Genomic DNA, 26,123 nt, shown 5'->3' with positions numbered 1-26,123 from the left:
CCTTGTGTTCTTAAGAATTAAAGACAAGTTTGTTTTCCACTTTAGATTTGTATTAGTCTGTCATCCCATGATGTCAGTGGTTTTTTTTTTAAATATAGGAAAAGTAACAACATAGAATTTAATTAATGGCTAAATAATGACCTATTTTAATAACATAATTATATCTCAAATTTAAATACTCATTATGGTATTTTTAGATTTAATTTAAAATGACTTTGTTATAATTTTTTCTTTCATGACTTTTAAAGACAATTAATACTGTACATATAAGTCAGTTACAATTTTTAAGTAGATTCTGTATTAAAATCAATTTGAAATATTTAAAATCATGCATACAGATTAAAATGAAAAAAATAAAATAAAGAGTTAAACACAATATTGCGATATTACTGATAAACCACGAAACGCATACCCTTATGTACACTTTTGTTAGAAAAAAAAAATAAAACACGAATTTCGATATATAATCAAGAACAGTTACTTGTGAAAAATGTTTAAACACAAAACGCATGCCCTTGTGTACATTTTTTGTTAGAAAAAAAGATTATTAAAATAAGAAATTTGATATTTAATAATAATAAAAAAAAACTCTAGATGACGCCAGTGACCCAAGGCGCGTTACGGTGTTGATCTAGCTCCCAATGCCCTCAATTTTTTTTTTGTTTTTTGAAATTTAATTCTAGATGAGGCTTAACGATTTAGGTCACTCTAGTTCTCTAAATTTGTTTTTTTCTGACTCCCAAAATTCACAAGTTTCATCCAACATTATATTAGAATTGGAGTTGAATAATCCATATAAATTAATCCATTTATCTAATTAATTATTTTCACTCTCCTCAATCACTAAGGTAGATACAATTTAATTCAAAACATGATCCGTAGTGTCCACTAACTAATTTGATAACATTGTAATTCAAATTCAAGCATTACACGTTTTTCATTTTTCAAATACTAATAAATCAAGACAAATATTTTAACTCAACATCTTAAAATCGAATATACTAAATCAATATTTCAACAATTTTATTCTCTTTCCCAATAATTACAAAATTTGATTATTATATTTAACTAATTTCTTTTAGTTGAATGATAAAATATTGTCACAAATAATTCATTTGTCCCTAAATATATAATCACGTTTTTCAAATCATAACTGAATAAACATTTATTTAAAACTTTCATTAATTGTAAAACTTAATTATAACTCTTACTATATCTCTAATATTCAAACAATCCCCCAATATTCAAATAATATTCAAACAAATGAAGTTAAAAATATAAATAGAAACAAATAATAAATTTTATTTATTTTTTAAATATTTATACGATGAAATTTCATTGAAAAAAATCTCTATTCATAATACTTTTAATAATAAAATAATAAAGTTTTATTTCTTAAAACCAAAACTAATTTGATCTCACTATGTATTTTAATATGTCAACTTTTTTCTTTATTTTTGAATTAAAGTTCAATATTTTTTAAAAATTAACTGATTCGAATAACTTTAACCATAACATAAATTATTATCGGAATTTTTTTTTTTATATTAAAAAACCAAATTAAAAAAAATTGTTATATATATATATATATATATATATATCCAATCTTAAAAAATACGGGGTAATACAATAAACAAGGCGGTGACGGCTTTCTATAAAAAAGCTTGTGCCCATTAACCCTATTGTCACTCGCTCATCCACTAACTGCGACTCGCTCGTTCCGTGGAGGTTTCGCTCTCTCAGTTTCTTTTCCCCAAATTGTTTTTCATCTAACAATTTACTTTGCAGCCTCTCTCTCTCTCTCTATCAATCCTTTCTCTAACCCTAACACCCAACCTTCCAATCTTTCTTTCGATCCATCATCTCGCAGGTATTTCCCTATTCCAAAACCCTACAAATCTATATCTAGGGCAAAACCCTAGCTCAATTTATCCACTCGATTTTCATAATATTCCGTTTCAAGTTCTGATTTAATTAACTCCGTGATTCGCAGATAATGGGAGAAACCAAGGACGAAGCATACGAGGAAGAGCTTATTGACTACGAGGAGGAAGAAGACAAGGCTCCCGACTCCGTCGGAGCTAAAGTCAACGGCGAAGCTACCAAGAAGTAAGTGTACGATTTTCTTTAGTTAAGGCATAATAAATCTACGATTGCCTTTTTTTTGGGTATTAATCTCCTTTTTTTTTAAATTTCTCTTGCAGGGGCTATGTTGGAATTCACAGTTCAGGATTCAGAGACTTTCTTCTGAAGCCAGAGCTACTTCGGGCTATTGTGGACTCGGGATTTGAGCATCCTTCTGAAGGCAAACTATCAAACTATCTTTATCTTTCATTTACAGTTATTGTTTTTCTAGGTTCTGGCTGTGGCTGCTGTTATTAGGATGATTTTGGGGCATTTTAGACTTGTAATGGTTATTATAGCTATTGTTACGAAACATGTAATCTGCCTTTTCTTCCACCATGAAATTGTTTGACGCCCTTAGTTTGTTTCCTCACCGTCCCTTTCAAATTTGGATTTTGGAGGGTTTTAGCTTTCGACAGAGTAGTTGAATATATGTTACACATGTTTCTACTGTATCATCCTTATGTTTATTTATTCTTGTTTCTTTTTTCAGGTAATAATTGTATCACAAATCTTGTTTTGGAGAACTAACTTGCTTTGGTAAAGCTATCAAATGAAATTAAAAGCGTCAGAAAAAGGTTTATTTTACTTACACTCGGTTCCTTCGGCCCTGTTTTATTTGCTTCATCATCAGTGCAACATGAGTGCATCCCTCAAGCAATTCTAGGAATGGATGTGATTTGCCAAGCGAAATCTGGAATGGGAAAGACTGCTGTCTTTGTTCTCTCGACTCTGCAGCAGATTGATCCCGTTCCTGGCCAAGTTTCTGCTCTTGTTCTGTGCCATACTAGAGAATTAGCATACCAGGTACTCATGGGCGACGTGATACATCAAAATTATTCGAACATGGTATTCTAGTTGTATCCGGTTTAAGTTTTGCAACCTCTTTAATGCAGATATGCCATGAGTTTGAGAGGTTCAGTACCTATTTACCCGATCTCAAGGTTGCTGTCTTTTATGGTGGGGTCAACATCAAAGTTCACAAGGATCTGCTGAAAAATGAGTGCCCTCATATTGTTGTTGGAACACCTGGAAGAATACTAGCATTGACTAGGGATAAGGATCTTTCTTTGAAGAATGTGAGACATTTCATATTAGACGAATGTGACAAGATGCTGGAATCACTGGGTATGTTTCATTGCTGAATGACCACTCTACTGTTTTTAATTTTACTTTCGTATGGTTTTTATTGTTCCTTCTATGGTTTCTCCAGATATGAGGAAAGATGTTCAAGACATTTTCAAGATGACTCCCCATGATAAGCAAGTTATGATGTTTTCCGCAACACTCAGCAAGGAAATTCGCCCAGTCTGCAAGAAATTTATGCAAGATGTAATGTCTCATGGCCAGTACTACTTGAATTAGAAGTCTCTTTTACATACTGCTCACAATCCCTGAGAGTTTTCAAGATATTTAGAATGCTGTAGTTTCATCGTTTTCCGTCCCACAGGTTTTTCTTTTAGGGTTTTCTATTTACACTACTTTTACTGAAACACCCAGCTTGTAGGTGGAGTTTAGTGGTCTGATGACCGGATATTGGGTTAGGAAGAAGTTTTGGATGGGATATTTTAGGTGTGATCCTGTTTGTGGCTGTATTCCTTCGACTTTTGGTTCATGTTAGAAGTTTGATTCATCTATAGTACGTAGTTTGATTCATGGTAGGATTCCTTTTCTTTTAAGAGGGGAAATGGTATTAGGGTATTTTGGTTTTGTTTCTGCCAGTTTTCTTTGGGTGGGTGTCAAGTGTCCGTGCAGTTGCTTGGCGTGACTAAAAAAGTTTCTGCAAGGAGACAAAACAGAGGGACAAGATCTGTCATTCAAGGGATCTGCATCCATCATTAATTTCGTTGTGGATTCCTTTAGCTTGAGGAAGGACCCTAATATGATTTACTGTGAAATTTGTTCCTTTCAGCCTATGGAAATTTATGTTGATGATGAGGCGAAGTTGACACTTCACGGACTTGTGCAGGTAAGTCTTTTGTTCTTGAATTATTATTTTCTTTATTTAAGTTAAAGTGTCATTTTTATGGCTTACATTGATACATTGATGACTGATATGGCAGCACTACATCAAACTGAAAGAAGAGGAGAAAAACCGGAAGTTGAATGATCTTCTTGATGCACTGGACTTTAATCAAGTTGTTATCTTTGTTAAAAGTGTTAGTAGAGCAGCCGAGCTGGACAAACTACTCGTGGAGTGCAACTTTCCTTCTATATGCATCCACTCTGGCATGTCCCAGGAAGAAAGGTTTGTTTGATTGATGTCAATGAATGTTGTAGGAGTTTGTTTTCATTCACTATTTTGGCTGACGTCTCATTTTTATTGGCTTGATTTATTTCGCTGTTTGATTTAAACTTCGGATCTCATCATGAGAAATTATGTGTTTTCCATGGAAAATACTGTTTGGATTTAAACAATATTTGATGTGGTCTTGCTTTTCATCGAGGAATCTTAAGTAGAAGTTAATAATGAGGGGCATCTCACATGTGCATTATGTAATTAATTGCACTGCACGTCTATAATCTTCTGAGATAAGAGGATGGTGCAAAATTGAGGTTGTTTTCATGTCACATACGGTGTGGACAATATTTGACAGAGGAATGTAAAATAGAAGTTAATAATGAGGGGTATCTCACATGTGCATTATGTTAATTGCATTTGCACGTCTATAATCTTCCTAGAACAAGGATGTTATGAAATTGAGGTTTTTTTCTTGAGTGAATTAAACTTCTTAGAGTTGCCTAAATTACATTTCTCCCTCTCTATTTTGAATTGTGCACACTTTTTTCCTTGTGAGATGAATGAGTTGCAATTGTTTTGCAATAAATCAAACCTCTTAATAGTGATGAATCATTATGGTAGCACCTATAAAAAATATTGTATTCCTTTGCAATTTATAGTTACCAACTAATTTTGAGAATCCTATGATTGATTTTAATATTTTAGCAGGCAAAATAAAGTTTTTAAATTCCTCTTATTATCACCATTTAAATTTCAAGTATAATCTTAGTTGATTTTTTGTTGTCACATAATCCAATTTGAGGGAAAATTATGAGGGAAAGGGAGTATAAGTTAAGCCTCTCTTGTGACATTAGATTTTATTTTATTCTACTGTTTTTTGAAGGTTGAAATATAATTTTTGTAGTACAATGAATGCAGATGCATTCTCTTTCTACATCTTAGTGTTTAGAATTACTAGAATGAACTATATGAAAACCAGCGTCGAAATCTTAGGGATAGTTGGTGTATGCATAGTTCAGCTACATGAACAGCACAGGTTATGTGTGCATTTAGTAACTATGTCACGTGTCCCTTTTCCCTGCCTATATCTGTTGTAATGCATTATACTGGTTTAATCCAGATTTTTTTTAATAAGTTGGTCTCTGAAGACTTCATTCAGCTCGGTGGATTAATTTCTCACTGGCTGCTATTCTATGGCAGCAGTGGCATTCTGGGTTTTGTTGCCTCATTTCTTTTAGTGGCCATGGTGAAATTGAAGATATAGATGAAAGGATAGGCGCGTGGTGGAACTTGTTGGTTTGTCTAACCTGACCCTACCCAGCCACACATTAAAAATTAAGTCACTCTTCTAAGAAGTAAAACCCTTGACAATTCATCTTTTTCCCCTTGCAATGAGTACGTACAAGTTACGAGCAGCAAGTGACCACCAACAGAACTGTTTTTTGTGGCGATGACTGTGATCTCCAGTGGTCTTTCCTTCTTTACTTCCCTTGATCTCATTCCCGTACCAAGCTTCTTGTTTGTGCCTTTGGCTCAGCCTCTTCCCATGACCCTCTTGTGACTCTGATGCGTCTTTCTTCTCTTGACCTTTTTTTGTCTCTCTGATTCTACTTATGTATTGTAATTTTATTTCTGCAGTCACTCTCTGCCATACTTCTGCTATAAGCTGCTTTACCTTCTTTTTATTTTGGTTTCACTGTTCATACATACTGACGTGATGTGAGTGGAGGAGTTGTTGACATTTATATATTTTTTTTGCTTATGTTATTTATAGGTTAAAGCGTTATAAAGGTTTCAAAGAAGGGCATACAAGAATTCTTGTCGCAACGGATTTGGTTGGAAGAGGGATTGACATTGAACGTGTCAACATTGTTATAAACTATGACATGCCTGATTCTGCAGACACGTACTTGCACAGGGTATGATGAGATAAAATCTGTTTTTGGTTTCCTATCTGTTAGCTATTTTATGTCTCTAAAATCTTGTACAAGGTTGACTCATTGTTTTTGGGGGGATTTTTCGTAGGTTGGTCGAGCTGGAAGATTTGGCACCAAAGGCCTTGCAATTACATTTGTTTCCTGTTCTACCGATGTTGATGTTCTCAACAATGTAGGGGACTTGTTTCTTCAAGTTTATTCAATGTGATATATATCCTCGTGCGTTTCTAATCTGTGTTTTGTGTGAATTCCAGGTTCAATCAAGGTTTGAGGTGGATATAAAACAGCTGCCAGAGCAGATTGATACCTCAACTTATAGTATGTGTTTTTCACCCGTTGACTTTAGTTCATATAATGGATGCTTGAATCTTAAGAATTATATTTTTTATTCTAATTATTTCAAAAATGAAACTGAATTAGAAGCATGAATCTTTAGTTGAATACAAATTATTCTATATGCATTATTAAAATTAATTGTAGTTTATGCAGAAAGCCTATTTAATTTTCAAATAACAACCTAAAAAGTGATTTTAGTGACTTTTCAATTTGTTGTTACACATAGATGAATCTGATAATATTAATTGAGCACATAACAGTTCCGGGAGGTTGAATTGGCAGTTCTTTTACGTTGTTACTTGCCTCAAAATGGGTCATCCAACCGACTTCTAACAGTTTACTTTTATTGATCAAACTGAAACATTAATATAATTGGACCAATTGATGTAATTGTAAGAGTTTGAATTGCAATGTTTTATATTTCATTGAATAATTGATTAATTTCATTTAATTAAAAAAAATAGGTGGGTTGCTGATGTGGTGGCTAAATCGGTTCACTGGTTTTAACCTATTTTGATAGCACTAGACTATGCATATAAGCTTACCGTAGTTATTTTGTCATTCTTTCGAATTTTAATGTGAAATCTCGATTCTTGTTTTGATATGGCTTTGAGAACTTAAAACTTTGTAAGTGGTTATTTGAGTTTCATGCTTCACCATGCAATGGTATTGTATGATAAACGTGTTTTTGTTCAATAAATTATTTGTTAGTGTTTTATGGAGTTACTACACATTTCATGCTATTTTATGTAAAAATTCAAAATGGTGTTATCCTTGTATGCATTGTGGAATTTCACATAAAAGATTTAGTCAATATTCCAAAATACTTCAATTGTTTTTCATTGAGTTATATTTTCTGAATAATTTTTATCAATGTTTGCAATTGCATTGTTTTTTCATGTCGTTACGATTACAAATTTATTCTGTAGTCTATGAAAGTACCGACGTTTCTCATTTCAGTTGAAGTTTTACTATTCTGCTGTTTTATTTGTTTTTTTGTCAGTTTTAAAATATTGACAGTTTTTTTATTGTCTTTTGTTTCCTTCCTGTTGGTTTTATGTTTCATTTTACATATTTTGTGGCACTGTTAACAGTTTTCTAAGTTGATCTCCTTGATCTGCAGTGCCGTCCTAGTAGGTTTTTATTTTGGGAGCAACGTTGACTGCTTGTGTCATGAGTAATAGTGACGCAGGATAATTTGAACAGCGGATGATTAACCGTGCTGATAGATAGCAGAGTCTGTTTACAGACTAGGCCATTTTACCGGTATTAGGTGTAGTAGTATAATGGCTTATGTATTTATGGGGTTTCACTTGCTGTATTTTGTGTGGCAGCTACGCTGTTTTCATCAACTTCATGTTTTGAGTTAGTGTTACTACGACGTTTTTACTTAATACTCTTGTTTAATTCGATAATATGGTTTTTTTTATTAGTTTGATCTTTAAACGGATGAAATGACTCCAGGTATATCTTTTTAACAAAAAAAATATAGGATGGGGGTCATGATAAGAATCACCAAAGTCTTCTTGTCGCCTTCCCCATTCTTTGGACATTTGTCAATTCATTTGAACTTTATGCATATGCATATTTTGTACTCACAAGGGACGTTTCTTTATATTTTAATGAAATGTTTTAATTCTTGGAATTGTAGATAAACGTGTTTCTGACATTTTCAGTTTGATATTAATTGGTATAAGGATGTTTTACGCCTTTGGAATTATTTCTTTTCAATGTGATCGTTTAGGTTTGTTTCATAATCTTATTTTCTTTTATCTTTATCTGTTCTCATTTAGTCCATTTTTTCTCGCCTTATTTTTCATGTATCTTCTCGCCCACCTTACTAGAAGGTGATTTTCGGGGACGATAATATGGATCTTCGTTTCTTTCTCCCTTCCCATTTTATAGTCTTTTAATTTGTAATTTTCCTACAAGGACGAAGTTTTTTATATATGCATATTTCGTACGAATCAATCCCAAAATTTTTGAAAAATGATATTTTCATACATACAATTTCTTTATATTGATTTGACGCTATTTTTTTTCTTACTTTTTACTTTTTTATAAAAACTCACTTTTTTATAACAGTTTTACTCTTGTATTTAAAATTTTCATCTAAGTCTTTTTCAAACATAAATTTAAAAGGTCTATTAATACGCATGAGATATATGGATATAAACATATATAAATTAGATATAATTGTAGTTTTTTCATGTGTAATTTGTCCCAAATTTTGAAAAGTGATATTTTGATACACATACTTTGACACTATTTTTTTCTTATTTTTAAAAGAAAGTATAAAAAATTACTTTTTTATAACTGTTTTACTTTTCTATTTAAAATTTTCATAAGTTTCTTCAAACACAAATTTATAAAGTCTATTTATAAGGCTATTAATACACATTAAATAAATTTTATAATACACAAGATGAGTATAAACATATACAAATTAGATAGGTTATGGAAAATTAGATGAGTCTAGCTGTATATATTATATGTAAATATATTTATGAGAAAAGTCGTACAACTTTCTTTATACTCTTATTAAACGTTTATAGTAAAAAATATTATATGATTTTATACCTTGATTAGATAAGTTTATGAATATTTTAGTTAGATGAGTTATTGATTAGACCATTTTAACAATACACATTAAAAGAATTATTTATATATTAATTAAACAAGTCTAATAGATATATTAAATAAATTTCTTCATACAAAGATTAGATAACTTTATTCATATCCTAATTAGACAAGTCTATTTAGGCATTAGATAAGTATAGCAAAAAATATATTAAATATATCATTTTATATATTGATTAATGAATATAAGAATACACATTAAATGAGTTTATTCATATATTGATTAAACGAGTCTTATAACATACATTAAATGAGTTTGTCTATATATTAGTTAAGAAGATGAAGAGATTTTAAAGTATGTATAATTTAAAAGATGCACTGTATAATGAGTATAAGGAATACTTGTTCTATTTCTTAGCTGAACCGAGTTTAGTTATGTTTCTTATTAGAATTTGAGTAGATGAAGTAAAATGGGAAAAATTGTTAAAGGAATTTTTTTGAACATAGTTTTTTAATCCCTTGATGCTTACATTGACATTAGTTTATGAATGAAAATTTTGCTTGATACTTGAAGGAGTCATTGATTTTGTGTTTCTCAAGAGATTGCAAATGAGAAGGCTTCAACTTCTTTAACTGTGTAAGGATCGAGACATGATGTTATGGAGGTTACGAAATAATTATATTCTTAGAAGAGTTTGGTAAGATATTGATGGAATGGTCTTATTTGGGTTTACATGAGTGTGTGAAACATAATAAATTTGAAGTTTAGACTATATCTTATGTGTAGTTTTATGTTGGTGAAAGTAGAAATAATTAGGAGATATATTTACATTTTATTAGACAATTATAAAAGTAAAATAGTTATAAAAGAGTAAATTTTTATATATTTTAAAAAAAATATAGTATAAAAAATTACGTAAAAAAGTTGTGTTAAAGTACCAATTATTTTTTATAAGGATAGATGTGGTCATGGAGTATAAAAGCCAATATACAATCAATTGATTTTCTTAGTGATATGTGATGGAAGAAAAATTGATAATTACATGAGTGGATATTTGACACAATCACATTCATTTAAATTTTTTTAATAAAAGTAAAAAATAATTTATCGAATAAGTAAAAATGTATCAAAATATTTTCTTTTTATAAACAGCATGACAAACAAATTCGTATCAGATCATATATATATATATATATATATATATATATATATATATATATATATATATATATATATATATATATATTGTTATTTAGTATTATTTAGTATTCTTTCAAAATTACTCTTATTTGAAGAAAAATCCTAATAAGAATGATAATAACTTTTCAAAACTTCACATCTCACACAACAAACAAAACACCAAATCTTTACGAAGAGTTTGAAAGTTGAATACTGAAAATAAATAAAAGTAAAGCAATTCCGAATACATGGAAAAAAAAAGTTCTTCTCATTTTTTTCTCGACTAAATCAGATCCATTTTTTCTTCATTTCTCATATTTTTCCTCTCTCTCTTCTCTGAGATAATATTTTCCTAATCCCATTTCTACGGCAATAAGGAGCTGCGTCCAAGATAGGCAATTATTGTTGACTGACTTAACGAAATTGCCAAACTCTTCAATGATTTGACATCACAACCAAACAACACTTTTGATTTAGATAGTCTTCTTATAATTCACATACACACTCTAAAATGGATGAGTTTTTCAGAATCAAATCAAAACAAATCTTTCATATACATTTTTCTTTTTACAAAAGCTTTCGTATTTAAATCTATATAATGTGTCAACTTTTCTTCTATCTTCATTCTCATTAAAAATCCTCTCCTTATATTATTTTTTTCTTTTATTTTATTGAAGACCAAAAAAATTATTTTCCTCTCCTGTGTCTCTATTTTTCTAATTACAAAAATCCAATCATATTTGTTGGTTTCTTTTTGTCATCAAACTCTCTTTCCAAGAAAAAGTCTCTTTTAACCTCAACTTAACTTGACTTGTTATCAATTATTTTTCCTCACATTTGTTAATCACAACTCATAGAATATAATTTATTGAATCTCAATCATACTCTTCCACCTTAACGAATACTTATTTCCACTTTAATAAACATGAGATATTAAGATCATTTTAAATGTTTTATGCAATGGATCATCATTTAATCAGTGGTTCCTTGGAAAGTAGCTATGACCTTAAGAGATATACTTTTTTTAAAATGTGTTCTTGTGGTAATGTGATAGGTTCAATTTATTATTAAGTGTCACACCAGTGTAATGAACTTCTATTAGAATGGTTAGATGTATTATAAATCGTGTAAACATCTTCTACTCACTCATTTATGATAAATTACTTATACATATGAGAAAACTCTTTTGAAATCAAATATAGGAATATATAATTATCATGAAACACGTGTAAACATTTCTCCTAATTAAATGTATCCTTAAAGTATGTCTATTAAAAAAATTCAATGACAAGGAGTACTTGAAGAAGGGAATATATTAATGATATAATTTTTTTATTGTAATTTTTGTTTCTTTATAAAAAATATTTAATTAATGTTTATGAAGGTAATATTAACTGAAAAAGATGTCTGTATACTAAAGTACTACTTATACAAAAACAAGTATACTGATATTCTCACATACTTTATTGATCTAATAATAGCTCATTTATTGATAACATTGATTGTGAGTAATTAAAATCTAATAGAAGAGAGTGGTAACTAGTTGGGTGAAAAACTAGGCATCTCAAGTAAAAGTAAAAATAATAATAAAAGTTAATATATTGAATCCAACCATTTTTTAAAATATTTATCTTTTAACCAAACGCCATGAATGTTGAATAAATGAATGTATGTATATAAAGTAAGGGACATGGTACGATGTGAAACCGAAGAATAGCACATGGTCTTGTAAAAACTCGAGTGAAACAAAAAATGGTATTTTTGTGGAAGCCCCACTCGCCTAACACATTTCAGCATAAACTTAATTACACACGCGACGTTATAAGCGGAGGCGTAACGCATTCCTTCGTTACCCACCAAGTTTGCCAAAAATAAATGAAATAAGTAAATATATTAATATCTTTTCTGGTGAGTTTTTAACATATATTAATATATATTATTTTAATATTTTAAAACATATTAATTTTTTTTAACACACCAACAACAATAATATTTTGAAAATTCAGTAAAAAAAATAGTAAAAACTCAATAAAATATCTGCAGTGGAATAAGTGCTGTCAATTTTACCTTTTCCTGCTCTCAAAGCAACCACCACTACCATTAGGTTTAGGTAAACAATGTTATATTGCAATTAATGACTCGTATTAAGAACTCCGTTGACAAATGGTAAGAAGCTACTCTGTCACACTTTAATTTAATTAATCAAGTATTTATGCAACTTTGTATATGTATGTAATAAATTATTTTAGAAGAAAATTATTAATTTCTTACATCCAAAAATAATAATTACTATTTTGAACCATTATTAATCTGTTCCAATGTTATTGTAAAAAAAAAAAAAAACAACTATTGGTGACACTTGGGTTGAACCCTACATTTGCGGCGATGAACTAGAAGTGGCCAACACGTTCACCATCGTTGCAGCTTTTTCTACTAAGTTGATAGCAAAACGAACTAACCGGTCAACCATGGATTTCCACATACTTATGACATCTACCACTTCACATGTCTTGGCCTCTCGTTGAACTAAATACAGGTCGAATAAATAAATAATTACTATTGAAAAATCAAAATCAATGTTATAAAAATATTATGGACAAAATAAAATTACTTTTCTGTTTTTTCTCGTTTGGATATATTGAATAGAGCTGTTGAATATTATTCCATTATACGTACACCAGAAATAATTAAAAAAATTCTGCGTGTACGTTGCTACCGACACCTATGGACGTGTATCAAATTATTAGATACAAAGTTTAAAAGATGATAATATAATTAATTTGTTTAGCCCAACAATTTCTTCTGGAATCAGAATATTTTGTTAGTTTCGGCTATCTTTTATATTAAAATGATGTAATATAGAAAAGAAATATGTTATATGAAAAATAATCAAATTCTATATATAATAAAAACTATCTTATATTTAAATCTATGCAGAGAAATTTAATGAACAATTTACGAATCAAAAGGAAAAAAGTATAACAATTAAAAAACACCACTTTAAGTAATGTTTAATTAAAACAGTACAAATTAATAAAAAAATTACTTACCAGGCTACGCGTTTTGCGGGTGATCCGCAGGTCGAATCCCACGTACTTAACTCTTACATCACAACCTGTTTTTCAAACTTTGGATTCCGCGTGTATGAAAAACCACTCAGCTATTTAATTGTTAAAATTATAACAAATTCTCATCCTAATTATTATTTTCATTGCATATTTGTTGTGTTTATATAATATTTTTTTAATTATAGTTGTTTTAGCATATTGTATATATTTTGAGAAACATATTTAATCCATATTTTATATAATTCCCCTAATGTATAACTTAAAGTTGATCTTTGCTTATATTTATCGCTTCTTAAAAGATCTTTCTCTTTCAACTTCTATTATACTCATATTGTCAAACACTTAATGTTAGAGTAGAAAAAAGGTAAAGATTCCTTCTTTTTATTTTCCTTAAATATAATAAGTGTCAATATAATGAAAAAAATTTATTCAGAGTTCTCACCCATTTTCCTATATTTATATTGTCAAACTACTAAATGTTAAAGCAGATAAAAGTAGAAGTTAATTTTTCTATTAAATTCCATAATCCTAAGATTGAAATTTCATTTCACATTTTTTTGTTATAGATAAAGTAGATCACCTATTTATAAATGTTACACTTTTAAAACACAAATAAACGTTATATGTGAAGTAAGATTCTGATGGAAAATAACAAAAAATAATTGATAGCACATAATATTACGTGAAACGTGCATCTTGGAGATTTGTTCTTCACGTTATGTATTATAAAATTTGCAATCGAGACTTTTCTATTACTCATTCTTTGAGATTTGTTATATATTATAAAATTTTCAATTAAGACTTTTCTATTACTCATTCTTTGATCTGTGAGAAACTATTCAAAGCTACGTTAACTTCACAAACTAATTTCCTTTAACACCATAAATCCAGATTTCCTTGCAAGTTGTGTTTAAATAATTTATATTTGGGACTCAAATTGTGGCTATTCAGGATTGTTTCTTCTGCTGAACCCTCGACATTTGTACGGTGGGAATATTTTCTTTTGTATTTTAATTTAATGTTCTTTATTGTATTATTGTGAATTGAAATTTTTAGTTCACGTGGATTATTATCAATACTTTATATAATTTTTATAATAATTACTACTACCACTCCAATTAAAAGTTATTGGCCAATTATTATAGTTGAAATCTTTTAAGACATAGTCAATTAAGATAACAAGGTTTATTTAATAAAAAAAAATCAGAAAAATTTCAAAATTTCATTAAAAACATATAATTTCAAGTGGGACATTAATTCTTGTTGCTCTCGAATGTGAAATTATAACTTGAGTAATGTGACTTTTTGTTTTTGGAGTTATAAATTTTTATTACTTGTTTTATGTTTATCACTCTTTTTCGTTTAAACGATTACTTATTTATTTAGTAACGAAATTTTTTAAAAATAATATATATTTTTGGATATCTCTTTCACTCAAATTACAACTTATTATAACTTAAACACTAAACATCATTAGTTAAGCTATAAAGGTGGTATTTGTGCAACTTAACCATAGATGTCATTATTTAAACCTTATTGACAAACTTTATGTTTAAAGGAACATAAAACCACAAAACAACATAAATTACATGGATCTGAACATTAAAATAATATTTTTTTTTCATTTAAACCTACAAACATGTTAACTTGAGCTAATTACGATCATTCAACACTTAGGTAAAAAAAATAGTATAGAAGAGATAAATACGTTCACCAACAATTTTATTAATCTAAATTCATAAAAATACCAATCTAATTTCGCACTACTTAATACATTTTCAATAGCTCAAATTAAGTAGATAATGAAGTGTTTTCTATTTTTCAGTTGATTTAGATAATAAGATACAAAACTTCCCATTAGGTATATATATAATCTTTTGATTTTAGGACAACTGAAAATTAACATGTTAGTTTTTTTTATATATTTTATTTATGCCTTTTTTATATAATTTATTTATATTTTGTGAAATGTAATAACTTTTGTTACAGATTAATGTAATTCTATATATGTTTCATATTAATTTATTTATTTTTTATTTTAATAAAATTTCATATAATTTCAAATAATGGATATATTTTGAAAAATTAATATAGTTGAGATATTAAAATTTATAATAATGTTTAACATAAGTTTATTTAGATGTTTTTGTTAAAAAATAATTTATTTTATCATAATTTTATCTCTTTCGCATATGTCATTTTAGAGAATTATTTATTTTATATTTTATATTTAATCATGGAAATCAGATTAAAACAACAAAGAAAAAAACATTAAAAAAAATCAGGTTAAAACAACGTCTATTTCACCATTCGGCATTTTGTTTTAATTTTAATTAACAAACTTAAGATTATGTTGGTCGATTCAATACTAACTTATTACTAGGATTGTTAACAATTATGTGGATTATATTTTTAATTAATAACATTGTCTATTGTAAATTCTTATAAAAACTTAAGGCTAATAATTACTTAGTTTATTTTTTAATTATAAAAGTTGTATATTCTTAATTATGAAATAAATTTATCTTTTAATATAATAGGACATCTGTTATGTTTTTGCTTAATGGTAATATTTAATTATCATAAACAAGCAGACCGTTAATTGGGTTTAATGAGAGGATTAAAATAGTTCACAGTTTTGTAAAAAACTTCTGTTACTGACTGTTGCTTGAGAAACGTAGTTTTGTAAATAACTGCATTATCTTTAATTTACTAAATGACAAATTTATTTAATTCAGTAATTTATTTATTTTAAGCCACTCAGCCCCACTATTATTCCATAGTTACAGCTATCCAATTAAATGTCTTTGTCGTTTTAAGACGAATAAAATATCATAGTTTTTTATAAATGTATTATAAACATTGATAATTATTCAGACAAAAAATATCTGCTTAATAAAATGGACAAATTGACACATTTATTATTATTTTAATTGTGTGAAAAAAAATGAAAAAAGATTGTTTGAATTAAATGAAAAAGTGTAAAAAATGAGAGGAAAATAAAATAATTTTATTATGATTAATATTTCAATTTCTTTTACTTATTATTGTAGTATATTTTTTAATTATTATAATTGAAACCATAAATATTTATTACATAACTTTGTTACATAGGAAATAAATATTATTAAAATACTTACAAATAGTCATTGCATCAACTTAGTATTTTTTATTTTATTTTATTTTGCATGAAACATTTGTCACGTCTTTTTCATTATTGTTTCACGCACCTTTTTTTTTAATGTAATTTAACATAGTTCTAAACTAAAAAATCACTCAAACAAATAAAAAATAATAACATAAAGTGCAATGTAGCTTAGTTAAAATTAATTAAACAATAAAAAACAACTAAAACTTTTTTTCTGTTTGGATTATTCAGATTTTTCATAATTTTAAAACAAATTGAATATCAATGAGATCAGAGAAAAAAAAATACAAATTAATTTTTATTTTTCGCTGCTTATAAATTTTTATATTTCAAGTTAGATCGGTTGAATTCTAAACACCATTATGCATAGTAATGAAAGCAACATTACCCTTTCTTTCCTCTTTGATGCAAGTAATAAGAGTACGTGTAATTTAGTTTTTTTTTTAAAATTAAAATACAATAAAATAATAAGTCAATTTTTTATTCTATCTTCTTTATTTATACACCATAGTGAATATATATAAATTAATTAAAGATTAGATAAAAGATTAGGTAAACGATAAATAAATAAGCGACAAGGAAAACTCCTTTGGTTCTTTTTTATCCGTGTCTATTTTAAAATAAAATTTATTTCTTTTGATCTATTTCTTTAAATTTGTAATAAAATTATTATTATTATTATTATACTACACCTTTAGTCTCTACTATCATTTCTAAATAACTTATATGTATTTATTGTGTTAGATAATACATAAATTTTGTAACACTATCTAACTAGAAAAAAGCATTATATTTCATTACTCTAAACAACAAATCTTTATTGACAAATAAAAAAACTTAAGGAATTTATTAGTATTATCAAATAATAGTGAATAGTAAATATATTACAAAGAAAAAAAAATATGGAATTTCCCCTGATATTGAGATTTACCATACATAATTGTGTGCCATATATCTCACTCGAAAAGTCGCTTTCCTAACATTAAAATCACATATCCGAAACCTATGAAATATAGGTTTGGTGTTGACTTCTTTTAATTGACTTTAGCTTTTGTTTATGCATCATAACCAAACTTTTTTTTTAATAAGAACTATCTCTATATACGTAATTATCATATCACGTAAAAAGTATATAATACTACATTTAGAGTTCACAATAGAGCTTTGTATTTTACTTTTATTGATGGAAAAACTTTAAAAATTTATGCAAAACTTTGAAGGAAAATATAACATTATTCTAAATGTTTTACAGAGAAAGAAATAAATTATACTCCAAATATTGACTTGGCATGGTTTGTTATGTCGTAATATTAAGTAAAAGTATTGGGGAAATTATTATATATAATTTTTTGATGTTATTAATGGAGTGAAATTTAATTTGATGATAGAGATTTACGTAAATGAAAGAAATAAAAGGTTATCTAAATTTTGGGAAGAAGAAAGGAAAATAGAATAAATTAAGATGAAAAAAAATAATAATGTAATTTATTTATTTGAGGGTGGGAGGGCATAAAAGTGTGAATTAAATTTTTTTAATTATACTAGTTCACACGTCTTATGTCATCAATCATTTTAAAAAGAATGAAAAATATTGTTTTGTTAGGATGATGCAGTAAAACCTCACACATCCTTAACATAATATACAAGGTACAAAAAAACGTGGTAAAGATAAATTTTTATGATTTAAAAAAAAATTGATATATAAGATTGACATTACTTTCCACCACCAAAGTAATTTGTACATTCACTATACACCCAAACTGTAAATAATAATCCATTTCTTTAAATTCTACTACTTTTCTTTCAAAATAAAATTCACCTCTGAGTCAACCCATTTAACATATAACTCATTTAACTATATTCCTATTAATTTTAACATTTTCTTATAACTCTAAAAACCAACTAAATGGAGTGTTATGAATAAAACACTTCTATTTCAAAGTCAATCTTAAAATCAAAGCACCACCTAACTTCGTTTTGGACAATATCGTTCAGACATATATATATTAAAAATTATCCTATTAAGTCATTACAATAAAAAAACTAAAAACAACGTCTTAACACCGAAAATGGTTGATGAAATGAGAAAAAAATCATGAATAAAAGTTAAATAGCTGGAAAACAGACAATGAGACCGTAGAAGTAGAAGGAGAATGGAGAGAAGCATATCCTATATGAATATCTTTTCCAAAAATTATAGTGGGAAATTTTAAAAATACCTATTTCAAATTTATCTTCAATTTAACGTATTTTTTTAGCATTTAAAAGAAAATTTTGAATGAACCAATAACTCAATGACACACGTAACGTTGTGAAAAAACCTTGTTTTTAATATATTACGGTCCTGAAATTTAATTTGATTAGAGAGATTTAGCGTATTGAGAAATGAAAGAAATAAAAGGTTCTTAATTTTGGGAAGAAAAAAAGGAAAAAGAAGAATAAATTAAGATAAAAAATAATAGGGTGATTTATTTATTTGAGGGTGGGAGAGCATAAAAAGTGTGAAGAAAGTAGTGTGTGTGGCAAAGGCAGTGCATCCCACATCTCTTCTCTCTGTGATTCATTGTGTTGGAGTCTGGGTGTGTAGAAAGATGGGAAAAGGTGGATCTCTGAGCGATGGCGTTGTGAAGAAGATCGTGCTATCGTACACCTACGTTGCCATATGGATCTTCCTCAGCTTCACTGTAATCGTCTACAACAAGTACATCCTCGACAAGAAGATGTACAACTGGCCATTCCCAATCTCCCTCACCATGATCCACATGTCCTTCTGCGCCACCCTCGCCGTCCTCCTCGTCCGCATCTTCCGCCTCGTCGAGCCAGTCTCAATGTCACGCGAGGTATACCTCTCCTCCGTCGTCCCCATCGGAGCCCTCTACTCCCTCTCCCTCTGGCTCTCCAACTCCGCCTACATCTACCTCTCCGTCTCCTTCATCCAGATGTTGAAGGCTCTAATGCCCGTCGCCGTATACTCCATCGGCGTCCTCCTCCGCAAAGAATCCTACAAAAATGACACCATGCTCAACATGCTCTCCATCTCCCTCGGAGTCGGCGTCGCCGCTTACGGGGAAGCGCGTTTTGACGCCTGGGGCGTCCTCCTCCAACTGGGCGCGGTTGCCTTCGAGGCCACGCGCCTCGTCATGATCCAAATCCTCCTCACCTCCAAGGGGATCTCGCTCAACCCCATCACCTCGCTCTACTACGTCGCCCCCTGCTGCCTCGTCTTCCTCTCCATCCCCTGGATCTTCGTCGAGTACCCTGTCCTCCGAGACACCTCCACCTTTCAGTTCGATTTCGTGGTCTTCGGGACCAACTCCTTCTGTGCCTTCGCGCTCAACCTTGCAGTTTTTCTCCTCGTCGGGAAGACCTCGGCACTGACAATGAACGTCGCTGGCGTGGTGAAGGACTGGCTCCTGATTGCCTTCTCGTGGTCGGTTATCAAGGACACCGTGACGCCGATTAATTTGTTCGGTTACGGGCTGGCGTTCCTTGGCGTGGCGTATTACAACCACTCCAAGTTGCAGGCGCTGAAGGCCAAAGAGGCGCAGAAGAAGACCGCCCAAGCCGATGAGGAGGAAGGGAGGCTGCTCGAGGAGAGAGAGGCCGACGGAATGGGCAAGAGAAACGACCAGCAGAATTAATTGCTTTAATTAATTAATTAATTGATTAATTCATTTTCTGTTTCGTTTACACAGATTCCAGAGAAAAAAAGTCGGTACGAGGAAAATAAAACCAGGAGGTTTCGATTTGAGCGAATATATGGCAATGGCATCGTCCTCTCTGGCCTAATTACCGGTTCGGTACGGCTTTTTTTCGGGTTTATTTATAGATCCTCTTCTCGTTGCTAATGGTGGCCGTGGATAGTTAATTAGTAGGTTTGGATTTGAGATTCCTGTTTTTGTTTTGCGTAGAGAACAATTACTTGTTACTGGAGCCAGAGTCTCCTTTCCTTTTATCATTATTAATTTTTTTTTCTCCCATTTACTTTTTTGGTGGTTTAGTTTTATGCTCTGTTGTTGTAGGAACTCGATTTATGGAATTTACATGGTTATTAATTCTCAGTACATTTCTGTTATGTGATGTTTCTTCTGCTGCTATTGTGATTTTGGGATTTATCTTGCATAACCGCGAGCTGATGAGGAACTGAAAATGGTTTAACTCTTATGAGAAACTGAAAATGTTCTAACAAAACTCTCCCTCAAACTTAAATGTTATTTTTTCTCCTTTCATTAACAGTAACAATTGGGTTCGTCAGTTTCACCTTGGTCGACTTTTCCAATACTCTGACCGACTTGTTCTTCGTCTTGGCCGTCTTGACCTTTCAAACTTTAAGTAATACTCATGAAGCTTGATGCGCCAATTCTTATAGAAAAGGCCCGCTTCATGCAGAATAGCCTTCCGTACCATATTTGTATGTGGAAGTCTCCAATTGTTCAGCATATTTTGTACTATTGTATCCCTTTCTTCCACTGGTGCACATTAAGACGTGCATTTTGACGAACAATAATAGAAAAATCAGTAATGAAATCATTGCGGCCTGAACCTATTTCCACCAGCTTTGTGGGATAAATGAGAACATTTAACTTTCCATCTGCACTTTGACCAAAATAATTAAGAACTTAGGCTATTTGATCAGCTAAGTCGTCAGCAGAAAGAATTGGACCGTCTGGATCAATGGCAGCAGCTCCCAACTCATGCTCCAGTTCAGACAGAAGATCAGCATCCAAACTAGGAACCCACTCGTGATCCCTGCAAGCTGCCAGAAAACTTCTCAATATAACACCATTCGGCTCCATAGGCGTGCCCTTGATAATATCATATGCCTCTTGAATCAAGCCAGATCTTCCTAGCAAGTCAACCATGCATCCATAGTGTTCAACACTCCGTTTTATGCTATACATTCTCACCATCCGATCAAAATACCTTCGCCCTTCACAAACGAGTCCAGCATGGCTGCAGGCCAAGAGAATCACAGCAAAAACCAAACTCTCCGGTTGCAGACCCATATCCTCCATATGGTTAAACAAAGAGATAACATCTTTATGTCTCCCATAATCAGCAAGAACCGTCATCTTGACAGTGCAGAACTGCAAATTCTTGCCATCCATTGAATTGAAAACGACAACAGCCTCGTCAATTTTTTCACACTTAGCATGCATGTCAAACAAAGTTGTTCCCTATGCAACATCCATTTCCATGTGACTCATTACAACTTAGGAATGAATGAACTCACCAGCACGGACATCAAGGATTTTAGTACAACCAGGAAGCAAGCTAACCAATTTATCAGTAGTCTCTTTCATCTCTTCTTGGAGCTTCTCATTTCTAACATTAGCGGCCTCAATCTCACTCTCTCGCTGCTCCACAACTCGTTCACACTAGGCCTATCCGAGATCTCCATGAAACTGTCCGAGTTCTCCATCAACTCCTCCAAGCTCTCCACCGAGCTATGTAGATACTCTTCTGTGCTTCCGTCACCAATTTCCAGGCTCTTACTTGGCAGTTCAACATCCAAGCTCGGTAGCTTGGCGTGCTTAGCAACTCTACATCCAGGCTTCTTGCCATCAAGAGTATTCCAATTTCTTCAATGAGGAAATTTGTCTCATTCTTTTTCTCATCTTGACAATATTTTGCTATATGACCGGTCTTACCACAATAGTAACATTTGACCGACCTGCACTCATTCGCATAGTGACCATGTTTGTCACATTTATAGCATTTAACATCATACTTACTTGACCGACCACCTCAGTCTCACCTTTGTCCATGGCCACATTAGTTTTGCTGACCAGTTTGCTCCTTGTTGTCTTCATAATTACTTCCATCATCATTTTGGCCACGACCTCCTCGTCCATAGCCTCTTCCTCAAGGAGCACCTCGGCCTTGAGTATTCCAAACACCTCCCTTCAGGTCAAGTTTTGCCTGAAATACTGATCAAGTGACTCAAACAATGTTCTCCTCTGCCGTTCGTGTGCCTCCAAAGACTCAGCAAGCTCTTCAACCGAGAGCATGATTCCTTGGACTCCTCAATTGTACACGCAATATTCTTGAAGTCCTTAGTCCGTGGTCTTAGGATCTTCTCCATAATGCGGCTACAAGACAACTTCTCTTCATTTTTTCTGAGTTGATTCGCTACTACCTCCACTCGAAATATATATTCTGTCACTCGTTTTCTACTTTCCATTACTCTCAAACTCGCCTATTAGTATTTGAAATCTAACTTGATATACACGGTAATCACTTTACATGGTTATTAATTCTCAGTATATTTCTGTTATGTGATGTTTCTTCTGCTGCTATTGTGAATTTGGGATTTATCTTAGATAACTGCGAGCTGATGAGGAACTGAAAGTGGTTTAACTTTGATGAGAACAGGCTTTTACCTTATTGATTTCTCTGTTCGGTTGGATGTGTTGTTCACTGTTGAGGGTTTGTAAAAGTAACTTTTGATCTCTTGCAATTATGGTCGTTTCCCTTGTTTTGTGTGGTTCCGTTCCGTGTAGCGGTACTGGATCTTCTTTTTTGCCCCACATCGAAGGCAGGGACCAGGTCAGATGCACTGTCATCGGAAATACTAGGATGTTATATTTTAATGCAACTATGATTGGGCCATCGTTATAGAAATTTAATTCATTTATGGAGAATGATTCAAGACGTTAATATTCTGTAAATTGGTTTTTTGATGTTCAAAACGCGTTAGTGTGAAATGGACGCCTGATGTTGCACTCAGTCGTTGTTGGTATCTGCATATTGAATGCTTGATCATGTTCTTATCACCGCTTTCTGTCGCTCTCTTTGCCCCCATTCCACCTAATTCCTCCTAGTAGGACAATTGCAACAGTCCTTGTTTGATTGGGAAAATGGCATGTTTTCACTGATATTTCTGTCGAACAAACTCGAAAAGGCTACATGCTTTTCTGCTTTTCTTTTTTCGTGAATAATGTTCCAACTGTTAAAGACCTTTATTTATTTACAGTATTGTCTGCCTTTGCACAACGCAGAGTGTGATCTGCCCAACTTTGCGCCGCGTTTGTCTGATTGCTTGTCTAAACTGTTACATGTAGCATCGCTTGTTACAAACGCAGAGTAATATTTCCATTATATTGTTTTTCTCTAACGGATTGACGAGTTACAGCAGTAAGCAAAAGCATAGTTTTGTTGTATTATTAAAGTGTGTATAAGCTGAAATACTAGGATAAATACACCCAATTACCCTCCTCTTTATTTGGTTTGGCAGTATCCAACACGTGTCATCACTTTTGCCCAGTAGATACCCATTCATTATCCCAGAAGAGGTATATTAATTGCTAGGCAGGTAAGCATTAACGCTGACTTACCATTTTTGGAAAAAACAACATGTCTCATCAATGAATTTATTTCAGTGGTACACACTGAGCTACTCAGTGTTATGGGCCTGATTATCTCGAAGTTAGTGATCATCGCCATTGTCAACCGTAAGTTGGTGGCATTAGCTTTGGTTTGGTTTTGTTTGCTGCACAACAGGATTTCGTATCTTGATAGTCACCGACAGATAAGCCCAAAAGCGAATTCAATTATAATAATTCATGTGTTTGTGCGTAAGTTGCGTTTAAGTATAAAATATTTGACTAATTCAGTGTTTGATGTTGACGTAATCTGTGATAAACAAAATGTGCTCCATCTCTTATTCGGGTTGGCTTAGCATGACTCTCCTGCGTTCCCAGCAGTCGTTTACCAAAATAAATAAAAAAGTTTGGTATTGAACAAGGAAAAAGACATTAACGGGTTTGGGTGGACAGAGGAAAAGCTATATCAATTAAGTCCAACCTGATGAGAATGCTATCCATAATTTGAATAAAGTTCTTTTTATAGAAAACAAAAACATGATACTTATAAGATGCACGATCTCATCATTTTAAGAAAACTTCAACGTGATGTCTGTACAAAGGTACCTGTAAATTTATTTGTTCTCAAAACAGGATTGAGAAGATGATCGTAATGCCATCAAATACACAACAGAAATCGTATCCTTTACATATTTTTCATGTCCAAAATCTATGATGCTGGTGTCTCCATTTTTTCAGCTGATTGGGTAATAAAGCGAACTCTGCTCAACAACCACCAAAGGAGATTGATCGAGTGTGGGTCACACAAGAATATATAAACCAAAATAAACACTCACGGGCTTTCTCTCAGTTCTTATATCCTCACATTTTTGCTATTACCCTCTATCTGGGTTAGCACTTTCACTGCGAATATTTTCTGCCTTGTTCTTTTGATAACGTAGCTTCAATCAGTTTTTGACTTTACTTTGTAAAATACTTCAGACCATACACTTTTGAACAACCAATTAACCCTTATGAAATGGAAACAGAAACAGCCTTTGCTCTGCTTTTCTGTGAAGAAGGTTTATCGGTGCATGTTGTCTTGCACCCTATTTCTCTAGTTCCTGTGACAGAATTTTTGTTCTTCTCGCCTCCTGTAACATCCCTGAGTATTATATATATTTTTGCTCTTCTAGCTCCTACTACGAAATCTGTCGCCATTTCTTGCCAGCTATATTCAATTTTAGACTTTTCGATAAGGACGAAAATCCATGGCATTAAAATTTAAAATAGTTTGTCCAACTTTTTCTTTTACTCGAAAAAATAATGCCCCCACCTTCTTGCATTTTGGATTAGCTGTTTGTCCCTATTTGCATCATAGTGGAGATTAAGCTCCCCGTTCTCCGTTTTCGCTGCTCAGGCACTGTGATTAGTTTAAAGAACAAAAGAAAATGAAGAACATGAGAAATATTAGAATAATTGAAGATGATTTGTCCCCTTTCGGATTTTATATCGTTCCTTTGTATTACTCAGTGGCTCTTTCCGTATTCATTTCAAATTTGATTGAGACGTAGACATTAGCAAAGGCAACGTGTGTACAACACTCAACCATTTTTTAACGCCTCAAATTTATGTGAAGTACATGATAAGTTCAGAGCATCCTTTTACGAAACTATTTGTTATGTTTTCTAATTTCTTTTTACAGAGTATTTCAATTAGTTAGTCAATACAAAAATGAATACTTTAATCCGCTTGCATCTAAAAAAATACATTAATATAAAAATAGTTCCATCGGTATTATTGAGAAACTTTGATTTACATCAATAAAAAAGTAGTTTTATCATTATAAGAAATCTTTTCTTGCATTAAAAATGACCCATAAATTTGGTTGGACAAATAATTTTTACATGTGTTTTACTTGATGTTGGTGGAAAATAATATCAACCAACCTAAATTAAAAATAATATTAAAAAATTGTGTTAGTAAGTGTTGAAGCATAAAAAATTGAGACAATGAAGAAGAGTATTCAAGTAAGAACATTAAAGGGAAAAATATAATGTAAAAGAAAAATATATCAAGTCATAAATTTTAAAGGGAGAGTATCCAAGTAAGAACATTAAAGGGAGTCTCTATGGCATGTATCTTAGCACTAGACCGATATTTTAAAGAAATAAAATTAGAATTTGTTGTGACCCAAATTCTTT

At 31.2% G+C, this 26,123-nt stretch overlaps 2 protein-coding genes across 4 annotated transcripts; both read left to right on the top strand.

The window, feature by feature from the left end:
* Positions 1-1,672: 1,672 nt before the first annotated feature.
* Positions 1,673-8,033, top strand: LOC108331657 (DEAD-box ATP-dependent RNA helicase 15). Of its 2 annotated transcripts, XM_017566500.2 has the most exons (12): positions 1,674-1,870; positions 1,994-2,109; positions 2,205-2,305; positions 2,759-2,931; positions 3,021-3,252; positions 3,338-3,456; positions 4,037-4,093; positions 4,188-4,372; positions 6,141-6,285; positions 6,392-6,475; positions 6,558-6,621; positions 7,763-8,033. In XM_017566500.2, exons 2-12 carry the CDS (start codon positions 1,997-1,999, stop codon positions 7,771-7,773), a joined length of 1,284 nt encoding a protein of 427 aa, XP_017421989.1. In that variant the 5' UTR covers positions 1,674-1,870; positions 1,994-1,996; the 3' UTR covers positions 7,774-8,033. The 2 variants fall into 2 exon arrangements, with proteins under 2 accessions (XP_052731879.1, XP_017421989.1); XM_052875919.1 differs by having other exon boundaries at positions 1,673-1,870; positions 6,558-8,033.
* An 11,079-nt stretch (positions 8,034-19,112) lies between these two features.
* Positions 19,113-20,690, top strand: LOC108331865 (probable sugar phosphate/phosphate translocator At5g25400). Of its 2 annotated transcripts, XM_017566851.2 has the most exons (2): positions 19,114-20,230; positions 20,311-20,690. In XM_017566851.2, the coding sequence occupies exons 1-2, from the start codon at positions 19,207-19,209 to the stop codon at positions 20,343-20,345; spliced, it is 1,059 nt and encodes a 352-aa protein (XP_017422340.2). In that variant the 5' UTR covers positions 19,114-19,206; the 3' UTR covers positions 20,346-20,690. The 2 variants fall into 2 exon arrangements, with proteins under 2 accessions (XP_017422341.2, XP_017422340.2); XM_017566852.2 differs by having other exon boundaries at positions 19,113-20,690.
* The last annotated feature ends 5,433 nt before the right edge of the window (positions 20,691-26,123 follow it).

Source organism: Vigna angularis, chromosome 4, assembly GCF_016808095.1.
Source record: "Vigna angularis cultivar LongXiaoDou No.4 chromosome 4, ASM1680809v1, whole genome shotgun sequence".
Taxonomy (NCBI): Eukaryota; Viridiplantae; Streptophyta; class Magnoliopsida; order Fabales; family Fabaceae; genus Vigna; species Vigna angularis.
Note: the sequence above shows the minus strand (reverse complement) of the source record. Positions and strands in the feature narration are given on the sequence as shown.